Genomic DNA, 14,641 nt, shown 5'->3' with positions numbered 1-14,641 from the left:
CAAGAAAGCAGTCCTAAGAGGAAAACTCATAGCCCTGAGTGCCTCCAAAAAGAAACGAGAGAGAGCACACATTAGCATTCTGACAGCACACCTAGAAGCTCTAGAACAAAAGGAAGCAAATTCACCCAAGAAGAGTAGATGGCAGGAAATAATCAAACTTAGGGCTGAAATAAACCAAGTGGAAAGAAAAAGAACTATTCAAAGAATCAACCAAACCAGGAGCTGTAGTATATATAGTATATGATAGTATATATAAGTGACCCTAAAAATTCCACCAGAGAAATCATAAACCTGATAAACAGCTTCAGTGCAGTAGATGGATATAAAATTAACACAAACAAATCAGTGGCCTTTCTCTATACAAAGGATAAACAGGGTGAGAAAGAAATTAGGGAAACATCACCCTTCACAGTAATCATAAAAAGTATAAAATACATATGGATCAATTCGCATTCTTCTACATGATAACTGCCAGTTGTGCCAGCACCATTCCTATGTCCTTCTACTAAGGTCAAATCTAAGTGGATCAAGGAACTCCACATTAAACCAGAGACAGTGAAACTTATAGAGGAGAAAGTGGGGAAAAGCCTGGAAGATATGGGCACAGGATGAAAAGTTCCTGAATAGAATAGCAATGGTTTGTGCTGTAAGATCGAGAATTGACAAATGGGACCTCATAAAATTGCAAAGCTTCTGTAAGGCAAAAGACACCGTCAATAAGACAAAAGGGCAACCAACAGAATGGGAAAGTATCTTTACCTATCCTAAATCAGATAATGGACTAATATCCAATATATATAAAGAATCCAAGAAGGTGAACTCCAGAAAATCAAATAACTCCATTAAAAATGGGGCTCAGAGCTAAACAAAGAATTCCCATCTGAGGAATATCGAATGGGAGAGAAGCACCTGAAAAAATGTTCAGCATCCTTAATCATCAGGGAAATGCAAATCAAAGAAACCCTGAGATTCCACCTTACACCAGCCAGAATGGCTAAAATAAAAATTTCAGGTGACAGCAGATGCTGGCAAGGATGTGGAGAAAGAGGAACTTTCCTCCATTGTTGGAGGGATTGCAAGCTTGTACAACCACTCTGGAAATCAGTCTGGTAGTACCTGAGAAAATTGGACATAGTACTACCAGAGGATCCAGCAATACCTCTCCTGGGCATATATCCAGAAGATGTTCCATGTGGTAAGAAGAACACATGCTCCACTATGTTCATAGCAGCCTTATTTATAATAGCCAGAAGCTGGAAAGAACCCAGATGTCCCTCAACAGAGGAATGGATAAAGAAAATGTGGTACATTAACACAATGGAGTACTACTCGGCTCTTAAAAAGAATGAATTTATGAAATTCCTAGGCAAATGGATGGACCGGAAGGACATCATCCTGAGTGAGGTAACCCAATCACAAAAGAACTCACATAATATGTACTCATTGATAAGTGGTTATTAGCCCAGAAACTTAGAAAACCCAAGATACAAGATACAATTTGCAAAACACATGAAACTCAAGAAGATCAAAGACCAAAAGGTGGACACTTTGCCCCATCTTAGAATTTGGAACAAAACACCAATGGAAGGAGTTACAGAGACAAAGTTTGGAGCTGAGACGAAAGGATGGATCAACTAGAGACTGCCATACCCGGGGATCTATCCCATAATCAGCCTCCAAACACTGACACCATTGCATACACTAGCAAGATTTTGCTGAAAGGACCCAGATATAGCTGTCTCTTGTGAGACTATGCCGGGGCCTAGCAAATATAGAAGTGGATGCTCACAGTCAGCTATTGGATGGACCACAGGGCCCCCAATGGAGGAGCTAGAGAAAATACCCAAGGAGCTAAAGGAGTCTGCAAACCTATAGATGGAACAACAATCTGAACTAACCAGTACCCCTAGAGCTCATGTCTCTAGCTGCATATGTATCAGAAGATAGCCTAGTTGGCGATCATTGGGAAGAGAGGCCCATTGGTCTTGCAAACTTTATATGCCCCAGTATAGGGGAATGCCAGGGCCAAGAATTGAGAGTGGGTGGGTTGGGTATTGGGGGGAGCATATGGGGGACTTTTGGGATAGCATTGGAAATGTAAATGAAGAAAATACCTAATTAAAAAAGAAAAGGAAAGGAAAGAAAAGAGGAAAAAATATAAAATACCTTGGTGTGACTCTAAATAAGGAAGTTAAAGATCTGTATGACAAGAAATTCAAGTCTCTGAAGAAAGAAATTGAAGAAGATCTCAGAAGATCAAAAGATCTCCCATGCTCATTGATTGGCAGGATTAATAGATTAAAAATGGCTATCCTGTCGAAAGCAATCTACAGATTCAATGCAATCCCCATCAAAATTCCACCTCAATTCTTCACTGAGTTAGAAATGGCAATTTGCAAATTCACCTGGAATAACAAAAAACCTAGGATAACAAAAACTATTCTCAACAATAAAAGAACCTCTGGGGGATCACCATGCCTGACCTCAAGCTGTACTATAGAGCAATTGTGATAAAAGCTGCATGGAACTTGTACAGTGACAGACATGTAGATCAGTGGAATAGAATTGAAGACCCAGAAATGAACCCACAGACCTATGATCACTTGATGTTTAACAAGGGAGCTAAAACCATCCAGTGGAAAAAAGACAGCATTTTCAACAAATGGTGCTGACACAACTGGAGGTTATCATGTAGAAGAATGTGAATTGATCCATTCTTATCTCCTTGTACAGAGCTCAAGTCTAAGTGGATCAAAGAACTCCACATAAAACCAGAGACACTGAAATTTATAGAGGAGAAAATGGGGAAAAGCCTTGAAGATATGGGCACAGGGAAAAAAATTCCTAAACAGAACAGCAATGGCCTGTTCTGTAAAATCAAGAATCGACAAATGGGATCTCATAAAACTGCAAAGCTTCTGAAGGGCAAAAGATACTGTCAATAAGACAAAAGGCCACCAACAGATTGAGAAAGAATTTTTACCAATCCTAAATCTGATAGGGGACTAATGTCTAATGTATACAAAGAGCTCAAGAAGCTGAACTCCAGAAATTCAAATAACCCCATTAAAAATGGGGTACCGAAGTAAAGAAAGAATTCTCAACTGAGGAATACTGAAGGACTGAGAAGCACTTGAAAAAATGTTCAACATCCTTAATCATCAGGGAAATGCAAATCAAAGCAACCCTGAGATTCCACCTCACACTAGTCAGAATGGTTAGGATCCAAAATTCATGTGACAGCAGATGCTGGCGAGGATGTGGAGAAAGAGGAGCACTCCTACATTGCTGGTGGGATTGCAAGATGGTACAACGACTCTGGAAGTCAGTCTGGTGGTTCCTCAGCAAATTGGACATAGTACTGCCAGAAGATTCTGTAATACCTCTCCTGGGCTTATACCCACCAGATTCCAACCGGTAATAGGGACACATTCTCCACTATGTTCATAGCAGCCTTAATTATAATAGCCAGAAGCTGGAAAGAACCCAGATGTCCCTCAACAGAGGAATGGATACAGAAAATATGGAATGTTTACACAATGGAGTACTACTCAGCTATTAAAAATTATGAATTTATGAAATTCTTGGGCAAATGGATGTATCTGGAGGATATCATCCTGAGTGAGGTAACCCAATCAGAAAAGAAGTCACTTGATATGCACTCAGTGATAAGTGGATATTAGCCCAGTAACTTACAATACCCAAGATACTATATTTGCAAAACACAAGAAAACCAAGAAGAACGAAGACCAAAGTGTGATACTTCATTCCTCCTTAGAATAGGGAACAAAACACTCATTGAAGGAGTTACAGAGACAAAGTTTAGAGCTAAGAGGAAAGGATGGACCATCCAGAGACTGCCGCACCTGGGGATCCATCCCATAAGCAGCCACCAAACCCAGACACTATTGCATTTGCCAGCAAGATTTTCTGACAGGACCCTGATATAGCTATCTCGAGTGAGGCTATGCCAGTGCCTGCTTGGCAAATACAAAAGTGGATGCTCACAGTCATCTATAGGATGGAACACAGGGCCCCCAATGGAGGAGCTAGAGAAAGTACTCAAGTAGCTGAAGGGGTCTACAACCCTATAGGTGGATCAACAATATGAACTAAGCAGTATCCCCAGAGCTCATGTCTCTAGCTGCATATATAGCAGAAGATGGCCTAGTCGGCCATCATTGGAAAGAGAGGGCCCTTGGTCTTGCAAACTTTATATGCCCCAGTACAGGGGAACGCCAGGGCTGAGAAGTGGGAGTGGGTAGGGTAGTATGGCAGGGGGAGGGTATAGGGGACTTTCGGGATAGCATTTGAAATGTAAATGAAGAAAATATCTAATAGAAAAATAATAATAAAAAAAAAGGGTTGGTGCCAGATGAGCTGAGTTGAACCAGCTAACAAGTCTTCAGAAAGATCTAGAAAGAGCTTACTCAGCAGTATGTCTCCTAGGTGACAATTACATCTGGCAAATAAAAGTGACTTTTACATCCTTGGTTGCCTCACAGAGGGTTGTGCTGGAAGTCACCACATGTTTTAAACAGTAGACCAAGCTGTGTCTGACTTGAAAGCCTCCTTGCTTGGTTACTAGGTTTCAGATGGTGCCATGCAAACTTTTAAGGGCAAACATCAGCCATTAGTTCTACACAGCTATCAAACCTATGAACTACAACAATTACTAGCATATGTGATAACCCTAAGTGTGCAATAGTGGCATGCATATATTGGTGGTAACCAACAGCTCTTTTATTGGACTCAACCACAGGGAAATCATGACTTTTATAGGAAATCTAGCTAAGTACTCTGGGTTTCTATGTTCATAGAGCTTGGGTGAGAATTTATAACTACCACTTCACCAAACCAACATACCTCCTGACTGCATTCTAAATGTTTATCCTTATATCCACAGTTAAATGAAGCTTCGACACCTCATCAAAGAAATTCCTCATTTTAGTAGACAGCCATTACAGAAAGCACAAAAGGCAGAGAAGAAGTGATCATGTCAGTGCAAGTGATACAGTGATAATACAACTGCTACACCTAATTCTCAGTTCACATTGTGGAAGAGTGGGAAGAAGGACTGTAAGAGCCAGAACAGGAAGTCAAGATATATCCAGTGTGTATCCACTAGAATTATCAAGGGCGATATACCCAAAACAAGACTTGAGCAAACAATTAACAGACATGACAACATGAGAAGAGGAAAAATCACAGGCCCCAATACTAGATAAAGAACTACAGGCAAGCAATAATTGCTAAGAGGAGGAGAATTAGTCTTAACCAGGAAAGAGAAGCATGACAGATTTGCCAATATCAAGTGGTCAGCATTGAAATAATATACATTCTGGTAACATTATATTATATAGTTATATTGCATACACACATATGGACTGAACAGATAGTGTGCTTATATATACAAATTTTACAACACAATAATAAAAGAAAGCTGTGAGTTTGAGAGAAAGTGGAAGGACATATATTGGAGGAGTTGGAGGGAAGAAAGGGAAGGGGAAATCATGCAATCGTACTTTAATTAATAATTATTAGCAAAATGGAAACACTAATTCACTACAAGAAGATTTTAAAACTCAATGATAGAATGACAATATGAAATGCAGATTACAGAGATGCAGAAATACCAGGACCATGCCCTTCATGATTCAGGTACTGAGTCTGGCTGACAGCCTTCAAATATATTGGAAAGGAGCAGGCAATAGTAGGTTTAGGTCAATCACCATGAGATTTTCTTTCATTGTGCAACAAGTCAATAGCCTTGTGATCAAAAAACTGTAAGAAGATGGAGACCAAACTATCTTTAATATGGCATCATCTCTTAGGTTTCTGTGACCTAAACTGTATCTACTTTAAGAGCAAAATCAAAGAAAAATCACTTTTTGTCATTGTGGTTGGGAGTATTGAATGACACACTGTCTATAACATGTGGGACACAATTGTATCTCCACTGTGACATCTGTTATTATTTGGTTTGGGAGAGGGACCCAGTACTGGGTACACAGCATGCTAATGCATGTTTCCTCTTTATTATGGCTGTTCATATGATTTGTCTCTGTAGATCCAACCAATCCATTACTCACTGTTTGAGACTTTATTGTCAGTTGACTAATACAACACGTTTTTCTAACAGCTTACCTTTCCGACACACACGTAAAATGAACAAACAACACCAAATAGAAAATTCCTCACCTGCCTTGGTCGTCAAAATCCTTCCATCTTCTACAATAAAAACAATATCTGAGGTATAAAAGCTATGAGAAGTCTTTGTTACATGGTGTGAGAATAAGTTACACAGCATTTCAAAAGTATTGCCACCATCCATTGAGACCCATATCTAAAGGAATAAAAAGATAACACCTCACTAAGAACTGTCTCTAACCCTCAAAATTACCTATTAGCCTGATCTCCCTACAAAAAAAATATATGCAGTACTATTTTCCTCATATCTCTATGTCCATCATGAACCCAGGTACACACCAACTACTTTCCCACTCACCCATTTGATTTACCTTTCCAGTGTTTGTATTGTCAAAGGTAATTAGTTCAAATAAGTGGTTGAGAGTGGTATCTTATTGCATTCTTCTTCTCTCAGTGTGTGTGTGTGTGTGTGTGTGTGTGTGTGTGTGCGCACGCATGTGTCTTGCATATACATGTATGGGTGCATGTGTAAGAAGTCTATAGGAAGAAATTGGGTGAATTACTCTTGTGCTCTCTGCCTTATTGAGATAGAGTCTTTTATTGAACAAGAACGTTATTATTATTATTATTATTATTATTATCATTATCATTATTATTATTTGGCCATACTGTCTGGCTAGTGAGCTTTGGGAATCTGCTTGTCTCTGCTTCCTAATGTTGGGGTTTATAGGTTTGCACAGGAGCCGGGTGTGGTGGCGCACTCCTTTAATCCCAGCACTCGGGAGGCAGAGGCAGGCGGATTTCTGAGTTCGAGGTTAGCCTGGTCTACAGAATGAGTTCCAGGACAGCCAAGGCTACACAGAGAAACCCTGTCTCGAAAAACCAAAAAAAAAAAAAAAAAAAAAAAAGAAAGATCTGTATGATATGAACTTCAAGTCTCTGAAGAAAGAAATTGAAGATCTCAGAAGATGGAAAGATCTCCCATGCTCATGGATTGGCAGGTTTAATATAGTCAAAATGGCTATTTTGCAGAAAACAGTCTACAGATTCAATGCAAACCCCATCAAAATTCCAACTCAATTCTTCACTGAGTTAGAAAGAGCAATTTGCAAATTCATCTGGAATAACAAAAAACTTAGGATAGCAAAAACTACTCTCAACAATAAAAGAACCTCCTGGGGAATCACCATACCTGACCTTAAGCTGTACTACAGAGCAATTGTGATTAAAAACTGTATGGTACTGGTACAGTGACAGACAGGTAGATTAATGGAACAGAATTGAAGACCCAGAAATGAACTCACACACTTGTGATCATTTGATCTTTTAACAAAGGAGCTATAACCATCCAGTGGAAAGAAGACAGCATCTTCAACAAATGGTGCTGGCTCACCTAGCAGTTAGTCTGTAGTAAAATGTGAATTGATCCATTCTTATCTCCTTGTACAAAGCTCAAATCTAAGTGCATCAAGGAACTCCACATAAAACCAGAGACACTGAAACTGAGGACAAAGTGGGGAAGAGTCTTGGAGCTATGGGCACAGGGGAAAAAATTCCTGAACAGAATACCAATGGATTGTTCTGTAAGACCAAGAATTGACAAATGGGACCTCATAAAATTGCAAAGCTTCTGTAAGGCAAAGTACACTTTCAATAAGACCAAAGGCAACCAACAGATTGGGAAAAGCTCTTTACCAACCCTAAATCTGGTAGGGGGCTAATATCCAATATATATAAATAACTCAAGGAGTTGGACTCCAGAAAACTATTAACCATTCCTATTAAAAATGGGCTACAGAGCTAAACAAAGAATTCTCAACTGAGGAATACCAAATGGATGAGACTCACCTAAAAAATGTTCAACATCTTTAATCATCAGGGAAATCCAAATCAAACAAACCTGCGATTCAACCTCATACAAGTCAGAATGGCTATGATCAAAAATTCAGATGACTGCAGATGCTGGTGAGGATGTGGAGAAAGAGGAACACTCCTCCATTTCTGGTAGGAATGCAAGCTGGCATAACCACTCTGGAAATCAGTCTGGAGGTTCCTCAGAAAATTGGCCATAGTACTACTGGAAGATCCAGCAATTCCCCTCCTGGGCATATACCCAGATGATGCTCCAACATGTAATAAGGACACATGCTCCACTATGTTCATAGCAGCCTTATTTATAATAGCCAGAAGCTGGAAAGAACCCAGATGTCCCTCAACAAAGGAATGGATACAAAAAAAATGTGGTATGTTTACACAATGAAGTACTACACAGCTATTTAAAACAATGAATTTATGAAATTCATAGACAAATGGATGGATCTAGTGGCTATCATCCTAAGTGAGGTGACCCAATCACAAAAGAACACACATGATATTCATTCACTGATAAGTGGATATTAGCCCAGAAGCTCAGAATCCTTTTTAGATTGGCGAACAATACCCATGGAAGCAGTTACAGAGACAAAGTTCAGAGCAGAGACTTAAGGAATGACCATCCAGAGATTGCCCCACTCTGGGATCCATCCCATAAACAACCACCAAACCCAGACACTATTGTAGATGCCAACAAAAGTCTGCTGACAGGAGCCTGATATAGCTGTCTCCTGAGTGGCTCTGCCAGTGTCTGACAAATACAGAAGTTTATGCTCGCAATCATCCATTGGACAGAGAACAAGGTCCCCAATGAAGGAGCTAGAGAAAGTACCCAGGGAGTTGAAGGGGTCTGAAGTCCCATAGGAGGAACATCAATATGAACTAACCAGTAGCCCCAGAGTTCCTTGGAACTATACCACTAATTAAAGAAAACACATGGTGGAACTTATGGCTCTAGCTGTATATGTAACAGAGGATGACCTAGTAGGTTATCAGTGGGAGGAGAGGCCCTAGGTCCTGTAAGGTTTCTATGCCCCAGTAGAGGGGAATTCCAGGGTCAGGAATATGAGTGGGTGGGTTGGGGAACAGGGGGAGGGTAGAGAGTATAGGGGATTTTTGGTGGGGAAACTAGGAAAGTGGATAACATTTGAAATGTAAATAAAATATCTTATAAAAATTATTTAAAAAGAAAATAATTTGACTTAATGTTTTCCCATTTGTATCCCTTTTCTTGCCTTTTCCTCCAGCTAATGCTTCAATCACATTATGGATAAGCAGTAGGGATAGTGGGCAGTCCTCTCCCATTCCTGACTTTAATGCGGTTTATTAATGGTTTCATTCATTTAGGATGTTATTGGCCATGGGTTTGTCATATATAACCTTTATTATATTGGAATAACTTTCCTACAGTCTTACTTGTTCTAGGGCTTATATTAATAAAGCATGTTTAATCTTACCAATGACTTTTTTTTTGCTTCCATTGAGATGATTCTTGTATTTTTTGTCCATGTATTTGGTTTATTACATTTATTTCTTATATATGTAAAAAATAAAAATAAAACAATGAAGAAAAAGAAAAGAGACAAAGAAAAGAAAAAAGAAAAAAAAGAGTTAACCCGAAAGAAAAAAATTTCAATGGCCAGAGGAGAAATTAGAGGTTGTAAACTGTTAGTATAAAAACCACTGTAAGGGAGTTTCAAGAAGACATATATCAGGATATAAGACGTATATATGCTCAATTCTGCATACAGTAGAAAATATAAGCCGAGAAATCATGAGCATGGATAAAATAAAGATGGTTTTTGTTCACGTATACCCTAGATTCTCAAGTTGGGAGGCACAGATTCAGTAGAAACCACTTACATGCTGTGTCAAGTGAGAAAGACTGAATGAATTAACAATGAGGCAAGGTGCTAAAAATCAGCCTAAACAACTTTGGTTTGGCCTTGTTAGTTGCCCAAGTTGTTTTTTGTTGAGACAGACTCTCACACTGGAGCCAAAACTGGCCTTGGACTCACAGCAACTTGCCTCCCTCAGCCTTCAGACTACTGGGATTGCAGTCTGGATGGATCATTATGCTCCACTTCCCTGATTGTTCCCAATAGGTTTAGACTGGTACTCAATGTCTTTCTACATCGGTAACTGCTCCAGGGAGTTGTTATTCATAAGCAATAGATGTTCTGAGAGAGTCGTGAAGTGAACAGATATTCTGGGATTCAACTACCAACCTCGGAAAAACTTTAAGCACTTTCTATCCAAATAAAAATCTTACTTTGAAGTTAATGTCTGAGGAGCTCCTGTGTTTAAAGTAAAGCTGTAGCCGGCATTGTGATCCTAGAATCTCAAGGAGAAACTCCGTTTCCTCTCTGGACTGAACTGCAGCCATTATAATTTTCATTTCCCAGGAAGACATCTCACTGTGAAAGTGAACTGAGTGCTTTTTTTTTTTTTTTTTTTTTTGGAAGATTCTACATTACATATAAATGCCTTCAAGTTTCATATTTTGTGACCTAACTTTTAACTTGGGTGATAACTATAGGCATTTGGCAAATCTTCACAAAGCTTTCAGGGTACTGATAATAGAACTGTCTGGCTGGAAACCCAAGGATGGAGAACATTACCAGAAAGAGCTCAGATAACAACAGAGCCAGAAGACGATTCTTTGACAAATTCAGGTAAAGAGAAGGGAATACCAAATTGCAGAAACACCAGATAAAAAACATACTTTTAGTGGATTAATGGCAAAATCTAAGTCTTCCAATGTTGTAGAGGAATGAGTTGTTTCCAGTATTATTCAGAAACTTGGTGCCCCATGTCTCATTTTTATCAGCCATTGAGCAAATTGAAAGGTTACAACCAACTCCAGACTACTAAGCTTAACACACAATAAATAGTTGATAAGCATTTATTACTTCCACTTCTACTTCTACCCCCTAGATCCCCTGAGTACTCCAGTTCTTCATGTATATAATCACACAGTCTACCAAAGTTGGACTACTACGCTTATTCCAAAAAAGGAAATTTTATGTCTGCTTACTTGACTGCCATAAACATACAGAAAGTGGCTGCGGGGATGGAATATCATTCCAAGTGGAAGAGTGAATGTGGAAGGAAATTGAAAACTAGGAAATTTTGGTCGAGGGCTTGGTTTCCCATCCTTGAGCATAGATACAGTGACATAGGTCTCTTTGGTATCCTAGATAAAGCAAAGGAAAGCTTAAGATTTGTCCTTTTATTCTTTGTGCACAGTATAATTTCTAGACTTTTCCATTATTTCAGTTGTAATTGAGACAAGGACATACCCATTATCACAGCAAAGATGTCAAAGAAAAATTAGGAATCACTGATAACTCTACTCCACTACCTCAGCTATCAGTTTTATAGATGCGGAGATGTAACATGAGAAACTAAGGAATCTGCTCTAAACTAAAGTAGAAAATTGGATTAAAGGGCACCACCACATATTTCATCTCACAGCAGACCTATTCTCAGAAAAAAGACAGCAAATAATATCTACCCTAAATATTTTTTCAAGGGAAGTCTGAGTCTGAGAGTGATACATACACAGGCTTATGCTATCAATTTTTCCTCTCTTGTTGTTCTCCTGAAACTTATTTATCTACTAAAAAGAATTCTTTTTTTTTTCAAGGAAATCACCAGTTTACTCTAAAATATGTTCAGTTCAGCACAGGCAGGCATGGTAGCAAATGCCTCTAATTCCAACACTCAGGGTCAGAGGTAGGCATATGCTGTGAGCTCAAGGACACATAGTATTACATAGTGAGACTTTGCCTTACACATTTCAGCTGAAAAGCAGCTTATTTTAATGTTACACTCAGGTTTAGAGGGGTGATATGTATGCCCCACTTAGGACTTAGCGCTGAACAGCCACTTGGAGAACCCTTGAATTTTCTAACGGTTCTGAGAATAATCGTAATTAATAGTCATGGTTAAGGATTTATGCAACAATAAATTTACATCTGTGGCAATGGGTTCCCCTTCTTTGTCCATTTAAACTAGCCCTTTCAAGGAACTTTATATTTATGTGGAAAATATTCAGCTTATAGTTCCCTGGAGAATGAGTAATGAACAATCAGAAAACAATTAGCATTGTGGCTTTCATTTTTATACATTTGACTGACAAATAAAAAGAAGTGTTCAGGGGCAAGCTATTCCACAAATGATTTTATCAATTTCTACACCAGAGATCATGACAAACTGGAAATGATGTCTGCTAAGATTAGTTTGTAGTGCTTGGTGACAGACAAATACCCTCTAAGACTTACTTGCACATAGAAAAGATAAATTCCACTGTCTGTTTCTTGGTCAATAAGGAATGTTATCACACGTGGAATGGATTTTTCATTTTTATTAGTAGAAAATACACAAGGTAACCATTGAAGAAATGGTTCTTTACTGAAAAAACAAGAGCTGGACTACAAAATAGAAAGAGAGAAAATTGTTTCTGAAACATAAATTGCAACTACGTACTGTAGAAAAACAGGCTAATGAATCATTGTGTTCTTCTGACAAGCCACAAATAAATCCATATGTCCCCTCCCCTTTTCTTATGCATGCAATCATGCATGGACACAGGCAGATACACAGAATGGTTCTTACTAAGTGACCAAGGGTATTCTAGATCTATGTAGCACAGGTCTGTGTGCCTCCTCCTACTGATTGCTAGAATTGCATGTCTGTGATTATACACATGGCTCAGATATCATAGTTTAAATTCTTTAAGATCTATTCCTTTCTTCTGGGTGGATTTTATTTTTAGAAGACACTGAGAAGAAACTTTTCTCTAGTATGGAGCATTTGTCTAGATATGTTAGATACTTAGCTTTAACAAAAGTAGGTATCTGCTATTAAGTAAACAAGGTGACACCACTGGGACAGGTTAAGTATTTCCGTGTGTTCAAGTACCAACTTGCAGATCAAGAACAGTTCTCAAAATCATGCTTAACAAAATTAGCTACCTTTGAAAGTTTTCTATATCATACCTCACTGAGGGTCCTGTTTCTGTTGAAAGTGATAGTAACATAATCAACTGTAAAGTACAAAGGTACAGAAATTATGAACAACATGTATACTTTTTTTTACTTGGGAAGTATTAGTGTTAATAGAGCTGCCTACATAAAATATAATGGCAGTTTGTGTCATCTATTTAATGTATCTTTGGACACAGTTCTCTTGCAATTGGACAGCAGTGCCACTTTCATTTATTTTTTATTAGATATTTTATTTATTTCATTTCAAATGTTATCCCCTTTCTTGGATTCCCCACTGAAAACCACTATCCCATCCCTCCCCCACGCCCCCCCCACCCACGCTCACCAACCCACCCACTCCTCCTTCCTCAATGCCCCAGTGTAGGGGAATGCCAGGACTGTCACTCATTTTTATAAAAGTTATCTCAACATGTGGCTCAGATTAGCCTCATGTCTGCAATGTTCCTGCTTCTGCCTCTGTGTGGGAAAGGAATGACATGTCTATACCACTAGTAAGCCTGGCTTTCTCATTTTTAGGGCATTAATTCATACATAATTGTTATCTTCACATTTTATTCAATTTTTTATTTAATGCATTTTATTTGATCTATGTATGTAATCTATAGTGATAAAAGTCTGTCTTAAAATTTACCTTCAAAACCTTCTCTGTTCGCAAAACATTTTTCATTATACCACAGATTTCCTCTAATATAGTCAACCTATAAAAAGATATAAATGAAAACATCAAGTGGGCCATATATAGAGAAATATGTTAAACAGAAGGAAACTTACTTTAAAATTCCAAAGTTTTAATCATTTATGGATGTGAAGCCAATTAAGAAAAAAATCAGCACTTATATAAGAGGTTGAAGACTAAAGTAAAGAAACAGCAATTATATTGTCAAGAGTCCCTAAGAAAGAAATACAAAGGCATGATGGTGTTCTTGGTTATGAAGTGGTTTTTTAAAGCACCCAGAAGCTGCTTAGGTCTTCACCACAGTTAGAATGGTGCATATGGAGGGCGCAGGGTCGGCTGACACTTGCCAGCTACCCACAACACCCGCCACAGGATCTTAAGACTTCTGGTGAGTGGAACACAGCTTCTGCTCCAATCCAATTGCTCGCGGGACCTGAGACTGCATTAGTTAGGGAAGGAGAAAACCGGCCTGAGTAGGGCCACAGGCCTCTTCCGGCCGGACCAGCACCGGGGTAGCTAGAGTGCAGGGTCAGCTGACACCCGCCCATCCCACGACCCCCGCCACAGGATTTTGAGACTGCTGGTGAGTGGAACACAGCTTCTGCTCCAATCTTTAAACAGTGACAAACGACAACAACTAACCCCAGAGATTACCAGATGGCGAAAGGTAAACGTAATAATCTTACTAACAGAAACCAAGACCACTCACCATCATCAGAACCCAGCACTCCCACTTCGCCCAGTCCAGGGCACCCCAACACACCGGAAAAACTAGACACGATCTAAAAGCATATCTCATGATGATGGTAGAGGACTTCAAGAAGGACTTTAATAACACACTTAAAGAAATACAAAGGAACACTGGTAAACAGGTAGAAGACATTAAAGAGGAAGCACAAAAATCCCTTAAAGAATTGCAGGAGAACACTGC

General features: G+C 39.0%; 1 protein-coding gene across 2 annotated transcripts in view; it reads right to left on the bottom strand.

Annotated features, from left to right (window-relative positions):
- Positions 1–14,641, bottom strand: part of Catsperb (catsper channel auxiliary subunit beta) — a 190,790-nt gene that overhangs the window by 77,253 nt on the left and 98,896 nt on the right. The window contains exons 11-15 of one of the 2 annotated variants that reach the window (XM_085830158.1): positions 13,666–13,732; positions 13,026–13,072; positions 12,309–12,458; positions 11,060–11,218; positions 6,202–6,346 (exon numbers count right to left, since the gene is read on the bottom strand). In XM_085830158.1, the coding sequence (XP_085686284.1) occupies positions 6,202–6,346; positions 11,060–11,218; positions 12,309–12,458; positions 13,026–13,072; positions 13,666–13,732 (568 nt within the window). The remainder of the gene's footprint in view (positions 1–6,201; positions 6,347–11,059; positions 11,219–12,308; positions 12,459–13,025; positions 13,073–13,665; positions 13,733–14,641) is intronic. The other variant, XM_085830159.1, reaches the window with a different exon arrangement.

This window comes from Mus caroli, unplaced genomic scaffold, assembly GCF_978045245.1.
Source record: "Mus caroli unplaced genomic scaffold, Mus_caroli_1 scaffold_14, whole genome shotgun sequence".
In the NCBI taxonomy this organism is placed as follows: Eukaryota; Metazoa; Chordata; class Mammalia; order Rodentia; family Muridae; genus Mus; species Mus caroli.
This window is presented reverse-complemented; position numbering and strand designations above follow the sequence as displayed.